The 11,809-nt window shown below is 54.8% G+C and overlaps 5 protein-coding genes across 5 annotated transcripts; 1 reads left to right on the top strand and 4 right to left on the bottom strand.

Moving 5' to 3' along the window:
- Positions 1 to 134: 134 nt before the first annotated feature.
- CTAM01_11253 (prolyl-tRNA synthetase) lies at positions 135 to 2,025 on the bottom strand (the record flags this gene model as incomplete). Its single annotated transcript, XM_060527264.1, has 2 exons — positions 135 to 1,383; positions 1,442 to 2,025. Coding segments are annotated over 2 exons (1,833 nt in total), but the record flags the coding sequence as incomplete, so codon positions are not given.
- A 585-nt stretch (positions 2,026 to 2,610) lies between these two features.
- On the top strand, positions 2,611 to 4,435 carry CTAM01_11252 (T-complex protein 1; the record flags this gene model as incomplete). The annotated part of the gene is made up of 3 exons (XM_060527263.1): positions 2,611 to 2,698; positions 2,770 to 2,855; positions 2,909 to 4,435. 3 exons carry the CDS (start codon positions 2,611 to 2,613, stop codon positions 4,433 to 4,435), a joined length of 1,701 nt encoding a protein of 566 aa, XP_060378117.1.
- Positions 4,436 to 4,653: 218 nt separating this feature from the next.
- On the bottom strand, positions 4,654 to 5,823 carry CTAM01_11251 (lysine acetyltransferase; the record flags this gene model as incomplete). The annotated part of the gene is made up of 1 exon (XM_060527262.1): positions 4,654 to 5,823. One exon carries the CDS (start codon positions 5,821 to 5,823, stop codon positions 4,654 to 4,656), a length of 1,170 nt encoding a protein of 389 aa, XP_060378116.1.
- Positions 5,824 to 7,359: 1,536 nt separating this feature from the next.
- CTAM01_11250 (uncharacterized protein) lies at positions 7,360 to 8,292 on the bottom strand (the record flags this gene model as incomplete). Its single annotated transcript, XM_060527261.1, has 1 exon — positions 7,360 to 8,292. The coding sequence occupies one exon, from the start codon at positions 8,290 to 8,292 to the stop codon at positions 7,360 to 7,362; it is 933 nt and encodes a 310-aa protein (XP_060378115.1).
- A 317-nt stretch (positions 8,293 to 8,609) lies between these two features.
- Positions 8,610 to 11,658, bottom strand: CTAM01_11249 (uncharacterized protein; the record flags this gene model as incomplete). Its single annotated transcript, XM_060527260.1, has 5 exons — positions 8,610 to 8,744; positions 8,829 to 8,887; positions 8,958 to 9,065; positions 9,907 to 10,609; positions 11,272 to 11,658. 5 exons carry the CDS (start codon positions 11,656 to 11,658, stop codon positions 8,610 to 8,612), a joined length of 1,392 nt encoding a protein of 463 aa, XP_060378114.1.
- Positions 11,659 to 11,809: the final 151 nt, after the last annotated feature.

Genomic DNA, 11,809 nt, shown 5'->3' with positions numbered 1-11,809 from the left:
AAATGATCTCTTGCTCTACCCCATCTCTCTAGCAACACATGACATGAATCGAACCTGCCGTATAGGTCTCGTTATTCCGGCACAAAAATGCTCAACCTCCCACAACTCCTCTTGATATCATCGCCGCTATTTCTCTAGTAGCTGCGGCCGAACATGGTCCACTTCTGGGCCTTGGCCTCGCACTCGGGGTTGAGGCACTTGGTCTCGCCGGGGACGAGACCGCTCTCGGGCTGCTCAAAGGGAATGCAGAGGGACTTCATGCCCATGCTGGGCTGCTTCTTGCCCTCGGGGAGGGTGGCGTTCTCGGGGGGCTCGCTGGTGGTGAGCTCCTTGATGCGGTCCTCGCACTTCATGCCGAGGCAGAAGGGGATGACGACGACGTTCTTGGTGTCGAGGGCGGGGATGACCTTGTCCCACTCAGTCAGGACGAGGCGGTGCTCGCGGAATGACTTCTCGGCCTTGTTGTACATGTCGGACTGGATGGTCTCGAGAAGCTCGGGGACCTTGGTGGAGATCTCCGCAAGGGGAAGGGAGCCCTTCTCGCCGGTGTCACGGCGAGCAGTGGCAACAACCTCATTGGCGGCATCCTTGGGGCCGAACTCGAGTCTCAGGGGGACACCGCGGAGCTCCCACTCGTTGAACTTCCAGGCGGGAGTGTAGCCGTCTCTCAGATCGGACTCGGCGCGAACACCAGCCTTGCGCAGCTGGTTGCGGAGGTCGTCGACCTTATCCTCCAGCTTCTTTCTGTCCTCGGGGCTGGTCTTGGCAGTGATACCGACAGCGATGAGAACAACCTGGGTCTTGGCGATACGAGGGGGAAGGACGAGACCCTTGTCGTCACCGTGGATCATGACCATGACACCGATAACACGGGTGGACAGACCCCAAGAGTTCTGCCAGACGTGGATCTTCTCACCCTTCTTGTCGGGGTTCTCGACGGTAATGTCGAACATCTTGGAGAAGTTCTGACCCAGGCAGTGGGAAGTAGCACCCTGGATACCACGGCCGTTGGAGGGGATGTAACCTTCGACAGTGGTGGTGTAGTAACCACCGGCGAACTTCTCGTTCTCGGTCTTGGTGCCGCGAACGACGGGGACGGCGAGAAGCTGCTCATAGACACCAGCGTAAAGCTCGAGAATCTCGAGAACCTCCTTGCCGGCAAGCTCCTCGGTAAGATGAGCGGTGTGGCCCTCCTGCCACAAGAACTCTCTTGTGCGGAGGAAAGGGGTGGTCTGCTTGGCCTCCCAACGGACGACTGAGTTCCACTGGTTCAGGCGGAAGGGGAGATCGCGATGGCTGCGAATCCACTTGGAGTAGTAAGGGTACATGACGGCCTCGGAGGTAGGACGAACTGCGACGGGGACCTCGAGGTCCTTGTCACCACTGTATATGGGATGTCAGTATTGGCCTTGGTGCAATTATCAAGGGAGGGACGGCTTACGCCTTGGTGACCCAGGCCAATTCAGGGGCGAAACCCTCGACGTGGTCCTTCTCTTTCTCGAGAGACTTGGAGGAAAGGAACATGGGGAAGCTGGTCTCATCGACACCCATCTCCTCGATTCTCTCGGAGAACCACTTGCGGATAACGGTCCAGATGTACATGGACGCAGGGCGCAGGATAAAGAAACCGGAGATCTCGTTGTAGTACTCGACCATCTCAGCCTTGAGAACAATCTCCTGGTACCAAGCAGAGAAATCCTCGTGCTTCTTGACGGTAATACCCGTGATGTCCTCCTTCTTCTTGCCTCCGACAACGGGGAGAGCAGCCTGCTTGGCGGCCTTTGCAGCCTTTTCAGCAGCCATCTTTGCCTGCTTCTCGGCCTTCTTCAAGGCGCTCTTGGACGGCTCAGCGGGGGCGGTAGCGTCGGCCATGTTTGCGATATTGACTGCAGGTCGCAGAGTCGTCTCGTAAAGCCAGGTAGGGTCTCGTCTTATGGAATTGGCGACGCGTTGACCAGATCGGCCTGAGTCACTGGGAGATTTTGGGCAGAGAAGGCGGTGCGATGCAGCGGAAAAAGTGCCCCGCACTAAAAGTGAGTCGTGTGTCGAGCTGTTGGGTGGGAGCGCAGTGAGGGGTCAATTGGGCTCCAGCCACGGGGTCGGAAGGTGGCCCGGGCTTCTAATCAATTGTGGAGTATCCCCGGTCTTGTATCCTGAGTTCAGCCACACTGGATGTCACTGCACGGCTTTAGAGACGCATGGTGTCATAGATAGATAATTGATCTTGTAGTAAGAGGAAATTGAAAAATGCTGGGGGGTATTGTAAAAGCTTTCGTTTTGTTGAATATTCATGAAGCATCAATACTCCACGGATGGGCTACCGACTGTACAGATCGTGAGGTAAGGTATCTTCAAGACCTGAGATAACCTTAGTTGGGGTGGAAGGGGCCCTGCAGACCCGATAAGATAACAAGCACCAGCCACATCCCCGGTTCCTGGAACAACCCCGGCTCCGATAAAAAAGTTGCGTCGAGGGGAGACAAGGCAGGCACAGCACAGAAGCTTCTATTGCTGTCCAGGCACACACCGACCGAAGCTCCTTAAACCACCCCCATCCACCACCTCCAAAACCCGCGATCCAACCACAACCGCTGGCAGTGAGGCGCAAAAATGGCTTCCATGTTCGAGCAGTCAGGGAGCGGCACGCTTTTCCTCGGTGGCCAGAAGATTTCCGGCGCCGACATTAGAGACCAGAACGGTATGTCAACACCCCATGGCCCCCCACCGGCCAAATCATAACGAAGCTTCATCTTGCTGACAAACTTGCAGTTCTCGCGACCCAAGCTATCGCAAATGTCGTCAAGAGCTCTTTCGGCCCCAGCGGTCTCGACAAGATGATGGTGGATGATATTGGTGTATGTTAGGTGGCCCCCCTCCCCTCCTGGACCCCGCTTACCCCCCGGCGCAGGATGTCACGGTCACGAACGACGGCGCTACTATTCTCAGCTTGTTGGATGTCGAGCATCCGGCGGGCAAGATCTTGGTCGATCTGGCACAACAACAAGACAAGGAGGTCGGCGATGGTACAACCTCTGTTGTCCTGATCGCGGCCGAATTGCTTCGCCGAGGAAACGAGCTCATGAAGAACCGCATACACCCCACTACCATCATCACCGGTTACCGACTTGCCCTGCGCGAGGCCGTCAAGTACATGAACGAGAACATCAGCATCAAGGTCGAGAACCTCGGACGCGAATCCCTCGTCAACATTGGCAAGACGTCCATGTCCAGCAAGATTATTGGAGCCGACTCTGATTTCTTCGCCAACATGGTCGTCGATGCCATGCTGGCAGTCAAGTCGACAAACGGTCGTAACGAGACGAAATACCCCGTCAAGGCCGTCAACATCCTCAAGGCACACGGCAAGGGCTCCCTCGAGTCCCAGCTGATCAAGGGTTACGCTCTGAACTGCACAGTCGCCTCGCAGGCCATGCCGACAAGAATACAAGATGCCAAGATTGCGGTGTTGGATATGAACCTGCAAAAGGAGCGCATGAAGTTGGGTGTCCAGATCACGGTGGATGACCCTCAACAGTTGGAGCAGATTCGCCAGAGAGAGTCGGGCATGATCCTGGAGAGAGTAGAGATGATCCTCAAGGCGGGTGCCAATGTCATCCTTACCACCAAGGGTATCGATGACATGGTTCTCAAGACCTTTGTCGAGAAGGGTGCCATGGGTGTGCGCAGGTGCAAGAAGGAGGACCTCCGCAGAATCGCCAAGGCGACGGGCGCTACCATGCTCAGCACACTGTCGGACCTCAACGGTGACGAGAAGTTCGAACCCTCATACCTCGGACACGCCGAGGAGGTTGTTCAGGAGCGCATTTCCGACGACGAGTGCATCCTCGTCAAGGGCACCAAGAGCCACTCCTCGGCATCCATCATTCTTCGTGGACCCAATGACTTCACCCTGGACGAGATGGAGCGCTCCATCCACGACTCCCTCAACGCCGTCAAGAGAACGCTCGAGAGCGGCAGCATCGTTCCCGGCGGTGGTTCCGTCGAAACCGCCCTGCACATTTACCTCGAGGAGTTCGCTGGCACCGTCGGCTCCCGTGAGCAGCTGGCCATTGGCGAGTTTGCGCAGTCGCTGCTCGTCATCCCCAAGACGCTTGCCGTCAACGCCGCCAAGGACGCATCAGAGCTTGTCGCCCAGCTGCGTTCCCGGCACGCGCTGTCTCAGCGCATCCAGGAGGGCGAGGCCAACGATGACGAGAAGACGGTCGCGCGCAAAAAGGCCTACAAGAACTACGGTCTCGATCTGGTGCGCGGCAAGGTGATTGACGAGATCAAGGCCGGTGTCCTGGAGCCCACTATCAGCAAGATCAGGCAGCTGAAGAGTGCCGTGGAGGCCTGCATCAGCATCATGCGTATTGATACCCTGATCAAGTTGGACCCCGAGCAGCAGGCCGAGGACGACGGACACGGTCACTGAGGAACGTGAGTGATGTTTGGAAAAAAGAATTAAAAGCAAAAATGGGCTGATTGCGGGAGTGTTCAAGGTTAGACGGTTCATAGATCACTTTGCTAATGATACCTCGTCATGCCGGCCTGGATGTCCAGACCTGTGAATATTTTTGAAGTTCCTATTGAATCAACGTGTTGCCACTTGTATGAGCCTGCTAATGATATGCAAAATATGTGACCAATCGGTCAGCACCAGCCAAACTTCTCATTGAGCACCCACTCAACCTCTCCTTGGCCATACCACATGAGGCTGGCGATGCTATCATTCTCCCTCTCAATAAACTCATGCGGAATGCCCGCCTTCTCGATCAACCCCCTCACCCGGGGCTCAGGATTCCACATCTCGACACCGTTCACCTTCCACTCCGACGCCTGCGCCCTCGCCAATCTAAGGAGTGCCTCAATAGCCCCCTGCACATACTCATCTCCGCTCCCTTCCTCGTCCTCGATCGCCAGCCGCAGGATATGCATCGTGTTCCCCTCAGGCTTCTTTAATCCACCGTAGTAACCCCTTGTCCAGACGGCCCATACCCGCGACCCGTGCTCGCCCACGACCCCGCCACGGACCGTGGGCGTCTGGCCAAAGATGTGCTTGGTCATGTAGTCCTCGCGCATGAGATGCCAGAGCATGGCGTCCAGGTCAGGGATGAGCGAGACGCGGGTCTTGGTGCTCTTCTTCGCGAGCTTCGCGCGAATGAGGCCCTCGTCAACGGAGCACAGCTCTGCCAGTTCGTGATACCCCAACGGCGAGGCCTCAACTTGCACCGCTCCCACCGCTCCCTCTCCCGCTTCCGAGGGTGGCGGCGATGCCTGTGGCGGGAACTCGAGGTGGGTGCTCTCATACGGATGCCACCCATGCTTGGCATAAAACTTCTTCCCGATATCAGAATACAGCACCGAGCACGCGACCTCCCCGTCCCGGATACCCCCCCACCGCTCACCGCTCTTCATCTCGGCGCCCTGCCAGCGCGCGAGCTGCGCGCCCACGAGGTTCATCATGACGGAGGCGTACCCGTTGCCGCGGTACGCCGGGTCCGTGAAGACGGAGCCGACGGCGTGGGTGATTGCGTCGACGACGGTGCCGTCTGGCTTCGCGACGAGGACGGTCTTGCGGATGCTCTCGCAGGACGAGAGGATGGGGCGGGCGTCGGGGGGCAGGGTCGGGTCGGTGAGGATCCATTGGGTGATGCCGCCGTTGCGGGAGACGGGGACGGTGGTCATGTAGGATTCGCGGCGGATGTATTCTTGGAGCTCGAGGGCGGCGCCCCAGTTTGCGTAGGTTGAGGTGTAGGTTTTTAGGCGCTCTGCTGGGGTTGGTTGGGTGAGGACCAGATCTGTCTCGTGGGTTGAGCCCATGATGCCTGTTGTCTCTCTTCTTGATTTTTGGGATTGCCTCGGTATGGTTATGTGTGGGTTTGCCTTTTTTCTACTTGTCTACGGTGTCGAGGTAGGCAAGATAGCTTCTGGGTGTATTATGGTGGGTGGTGTCTCGTTTGTTTCTGGTCAATCACGTCACACCACTCATGAACAAACATGAGAGAGGCAGAAGCAAGCAAGGTAGTTGGAGAATGTGAAAATGGGAGGAAGAGTGTCAGATTCAGCTTCCAGAAGCTGGGGTCGGGAATGGATAAAGTACAAAAGGGACAAAGCGCCGTCTCCTTATCGATTCGGTTCGTGTTCCAGACGGCTTCAGGAAGTACCTTGAGTTTGGCTTGTACTGGCGCGGGCGTTGCGCACAAGACGTGCCCCACCAGACGATGGGAAGCGTTGGCGGGGAAGACCCAGTCAAACCCCAGTTATTCCAGGATCACAGCGCCTCGTTCGAAAGATGTGAGATACGGTACGGATTGGAGGGGGCGTGAGGTCAAGAGCAAGGGGGCTGGATTGGCAAAGACGGCCTAGTGTGAGAGTGAGCTGATGTACAGATAGCCTCGATCGATACACAACAAGCACCCAAAAGCACAAAAAGGATCTCGAAGCCCCCTCTTCTTCCTCTCGTCTTTCCCCTCCGTCTCACCAGGCCACAGGAATCAGGATACCAAAGATGGTCAGCAGGTCCACAATGCGAAGCGGCTCATTGTGGTAAAAGCCAAGTCTTACGTCACGGGGTAGCGTCTTAGCGGATGTGCTGTGAAGGTGATACAACTGTTGAGAAGTACGGACGAAGGATAGTCGAGGATTAAGGAACTGCGCCTTGGAAATCTGGGACACATTTTTAGGTAATTGTTTGTGGCTACGTGCCTATTTAGTCTTCCGCCTGGGCCGGGGAGTGTGCAACGGGCAGGTCTCGCCGGCGGGGTGAAGCAGTCACGGAGGCCGGTGGAAGCCGATGGTAGGCGGGGCCGGAATTGCCCCGGTTGAACGCGGCCGAGACGCCCGCACCATCCTTTTACCATTTACTAAGTGAACTGTAGATACTTATACTACATAGTATACTACGACACCGCTAAGGCTGTGAACCGGCTCAGGGCGAGGGATTCCCTTGTCTTGGGAGAGTCGGCTGACTTGGCTGATGTTCTGACAGATGGGTTGTGCGGCCTGTGTCATGGTTGGAAAGTTTGGTGTGTGAGGTGTGAGGTGTATGGTGTTGGTTGCGGTGTTCATGCGCCACCAATGATTGCAGTTTAGTACACAGTAGGCACCCAGCCAGAAGAGTTCCCTTTTCTCTTTTCTTGGGCCACGTTGCAGCCTGATTTGTCCATCTCTCGATCTCTTGCAGAGACTCTAATGTTCTATCTTGTTCCTCTCACAACTCATATCTTCCAATTGACCGGCATCAACTTCTCATCCTGAACACCCGTATCTTTAGAACATGGCCTTATCTCCCAATCCACGCTCTTAATTAACCTGTATGCACAATAGTTCCTCCCACCGGTGCTCGACATGATAAACTCAACCAAACAAAGTCACCCCTCCACCTTCCAATCCCGTCGCCCCCCTGCTCCGTAACAACCTCACAACCTCATCATGCCCCCTTGCAGCAGCGCACTGCAACGCAGTCTGCCCTCTACCCCCCCATCCAGCCCCAGCCCCAGCCTCGATCTCGGCCCCGGCGCCCAGCAGCGTCTCGCACACCCGCACGTGGCCCCCCTCAGCAGCAGCATGCAGCGCCCTCCCCCCCTTGAACCTGCTCCCTTCGGCGTTGACATCCGCCCCCGCACCTGCAGCGCCTGCAGCTGGCCCCGCCGTAAGGAGCAGCTCGACAAGCCCCGCCCACCCGCCGTAGCTCGCCGCCTGCAGCGCCGTGAACCCTCGATTCCGACACGCCGGCGCGTTCACCTCTGCCCCCCGCCGCTGAATCAGCATCGCCACCATCTCCTCGAACCCGCCCTCGCACGCTGCCTGGAGCGCCGTCCGACCTGCCGTCGACGCCGGCGGCGCGTTCACCTCCGCGCCGTGGTCCAGCAGCAGCGCGACGGTGTCGTCTAGCCCCGCGGCACAGGCGCTCTGCAGCGCCGTCATGCCAAAGTATCGCGACGCGGAGACGTTGACCTCGGCGCCGTGGGACAGCAGGAGTTTGACGATGGCCAGGTCCGGCTTCCCTGCCGCAATCTGCAGCGCGTTCTTGGCGCCGTTGTTGCCGGGCGTGTCGTTGACTTCCGCGCCGGCTGCGACGAGCGCCGAGACCACGGCGCCGTGGGAGGCTTCGCAGGCGGCTTGGAGGGCTGTGCGGCCGTAGTAGCCCCGCGGCGGGGCGTTGACGTCTGCTCCTGAGGCGAGGGCTGCGTGGACGGCGGGGAGATCGCCTTCGCGGGCGGCGCGTTGGAGGGGCGTCCAGCAGTCGTCTTCGTCTTGGGAGTCGATGTCTTCTGTGAGATGCTGCATTTTGCGGTGATTTTGTCTACCTCATGTCAGGTAAGTAGACTGGTTTACCTCTCTTTGAAGCTAGTGAGACTGTGGAGAGAACGGAGAGGAGTGAGATGTGAATGCGAGAAAATCCTTCGCCATCTCACCTGCCCCATCAGATCGTTGACGGAAATGCGGCACGATCAAGCCCTACGCGCATTTCTTCGTAACAAAAGCGACAACAGCGACATCTTAGGCATCACTGAATCAATAGAAATCGACCAAAGTAGAAGCTTGCAGAAAAATCAACGTTGGATTCATACTGGACTGAAATAATCATGAAAAATGTTGACTAACTAGTCATCAGTCTCAGCCTTCTTCTTGCTCTCGCTCTTCTTCTCGGGCTCGCCCTTTTTTGGCTCATTCTTGGACCCCGCCTCATTCTCATAGCCGCCGCCCTGCTTCTCGTATTCTTTCGCCAATTTCGCGCCCTACGGAATTTGTCAGTTGATCGCTTAGACCGGCATCACGACGAACATTAGACCCATGAGGTTTGAGAAAGAGCGGTGATATACCTTCCATGCGGCCCATTGTCCCTCTCCTCCGCCCGACTTGTTGGGCTCTTGCTTAATTTCTGGTCATGGATGTGAGTATCAACAACTGTCCATCAATCAGTCTTTGTCAGCCCTCCTCATTTCTCGTACCTTCCTTGATCTCCTCCCTCAACTCGGGGTCAGTGGGCTTTCCCTTGGATGAAGGCATCTTGTGTGACGAGTACGACAGGAATCTGCGAGTCGGGTAGAAGGATGAAACTGTATTATCACGTAGAACTTGATATGATTTCGCGTAAACAGGAGTGAATGCACGATGTAAAGCCTGAAGCATATCCAACTTTAAGTGAAACTGAAATTCAACAGCGCTTTGAGAAACTTGCGAAACAGGGATGAACTAAATGATGCTGCGAACAATCATCGATGACGCCTACAACGCCAGCCACCCGTACGCTCGGTCGGCCCCGTTAGCGGGATCGGGAGACCCACACATAACCTCATGTCCGCGCCGTCCCGAATAGTTGACAAAGATTTGCTGGTCCCGCCTACTTACATATCCTAGGCATACTACTAAGGCCATCTAGATATTGGTTGGAAGTTCGAAGACAGCTTTGTCTTCTATCATTCTCGACGCGACAGTTGTTCAAAGTGCCTCAACAACAATGCACAAGCTGCCGAGACTGGGATCGTCTCGACTCTATCAAGCGACTTTATGTTTTCGGACTTGCATATTGGAGCTTGTAGCTGATTTCGTTTGACATATCTACTTTAAAACATGTATTGTTGCCTCTGTGATAATCCTTCAAACGCGAGCAATACAAAATATATTGTCTAACGCCTGGACGATGATCGTTTACAGTGACTGAGGCATTACTAGCGTGCCTGGGGTGATTGAATTATTTAGAGTACAGGTACAAGGTCTTGACCGTTCGATGGTGTCAAACCATCACTTCGGGCCATATCTTAGCGTATGATGCCAAAGGGTTAATGACTCCTTCGTAAATCGACTCTCTAAACCGTACGTCTGAGAATACCGGCCTTGGGCCAAATGAACAGTCTAGACAACGCCTAACAACATCCGCAATATTCGGTCCACTTTCACCTAGCACCTTCTTCGCCCAACGCTGGGCAGTAAGCATATCTGTGAGCTCATTAGGTCTGTTGTCCTGGAGATAATCTTTTCGGAAGCGGCAATGGCTGATGTCATGCCCAAATATCAACTCCAAAACTATTACGCCGACAGTAAACAGGTAGTTGCGGGCTGCCTGTTCCGAAATGTTCTTGGTTAACATCGATTCTTCGGAGGGCGAGCTCTCTTCCTTGTCAAGCTCAAATGTGTTTGACAAAAATGGATGGCAGCTCAAGAGCGTCTCATCGTCAACAAGGAAGTAGAAGCTGCTCTTCGTCCAGGAAGAAGGCATCCAAGGCGAGGGATACGTGTTGAGTAGCGCCGCCGAGATATGGGCTGCTATCTCGAACCGTGACTGCCTCGAAAGGGTTATATCCGCTTGGTGGTGTGCTTCTAGCAACTCGGTGAGAGACAAAAGCCTCAATTTGCCGGGAACGATACGTCGCAAACCTGATGAATCTTTATTGAAGACGAGGTGCCTGTCGAACTCGTCATGCAGGACACCCTCGTTCCATGATGTCTCCTCCAAAAAGGCGCAAAGGTTTTCGATTTTCTGCCTGCTGGATCGTTCGTCATTATTCCGACAGGGAAGGGAAACCCCGCCATTCTTCATAGCAGCTTCGTTTTCGGACGGTGTGATACATATAGCTGGACTTGGCTCCAAAAACTTGACATTCTTCGTGGGGGTTGATTGGTTTGAGCCAGTGATTGCAGCCGGTTTAGGTTGAAATCTGTGAGAAACCCTATCAAGGAATGACGGCCACGATTTGATATATTGTGTCTTTTGCTCCGTAATGCTTTGGATGTGAGATAAAGTCGCTGATCCATGAACAACTCCGATGTCTGTCGATGTGGCTGGGTTCCGGTCTTTAGTATTTTGAATCATGACCTCGTACGCCTTGGGCTTAAGTGAGGAATCCGTGCTGTCCCCGGTACCCCAAACAAGAACCATGTATAAAGTCTCGGGAGAAGATTCGCCGCACAATCGCAAGTGTGCTTTGTGGCAATTGCAACCTTGGTGGCATCTCCAGTGATCTCTCAGTGTTTCATACACACGGCACGCGTGTTGGCGAGCGCTTTCTAGACGGCGTACTGGGCCGGAACTCTTTCTCCTATCAGATATCGGCAGAGTGCGCTCACTGAATCCCACCATATCTTGTAGGACCTGATTGAGTTTATCCAGCTTTTGCACCTTTTTATGTTTGCCTTTGGACAAGCTCAACTGCAGGCGCTTGCAATACCACTGCACTGGGTTGTGTTCTGCCGTTCCTAGCCAAGGGGCCTATTCAACGAGGGATGAGCACAACTATTGAGCCAACGGAATCCGGAAACCCTTACCTTTCCATCTCGAATTTGAAGAATCTTATAGAGCTCCAACATCACATCGTGCATCCTCTCAATGGTTCGAAGGAAGCGGTCCAGCTCACTTGGGAAGCGGTCTTTCAAATGATCCTCAAGGCTACCATCCTTCCATCGGAAATCGGTGGGGTCTCTTATCAAGTTCACAAGACTCTCATTGTCAGGAATGATGGGGTCGAGAAGTCGAATGAGATTATCATGATATCTCATGTTCTGGTGCCTGATATCGTCGACAAACTCGATGAGATATTTTCGGAAGTGCCACCAATTGTCCATCGGCTCAAGGGCTCCGCGGTAATAATCTATGCAGTTGAGAAGAATTGGGAAGCCACCTAGAACAGCGCCAGCAATCTCGAATCCTGACATGGCGGCGATAAGTGTGCGCTTCTCGCGACAATCATTCCCGTTGGTCACAGGCAACCTTTCAAAACGAGTGACATCGTAACACTGAGAGATTTATCTTCAATCGTCTACTGCGGGGTAATCTGAGTCATCATAAGGCTCTGGAAATGAATAC

Source organism: Colletotrichum tamarilloi, assembly GCF_030869305.1.
Source record: "Colletotrichum tamarilloi strain Tom-12 chromosome Unknown Scaffold_59.1, whole genome shotgun sequence".
Classification (NCBI taxonomy): Eukaryota; Fungi; Ascomycota; class Sordariomycetes; order Glomerellales; family Glomerellaceae; genus Colletotrichum; species Colletotrichum tamarilloi.
The sequence above is the reverse complement of the archived record's forward strand: the minus strand, read 5'-3'. Positions and strand labels throughout refer to the sequence as shown.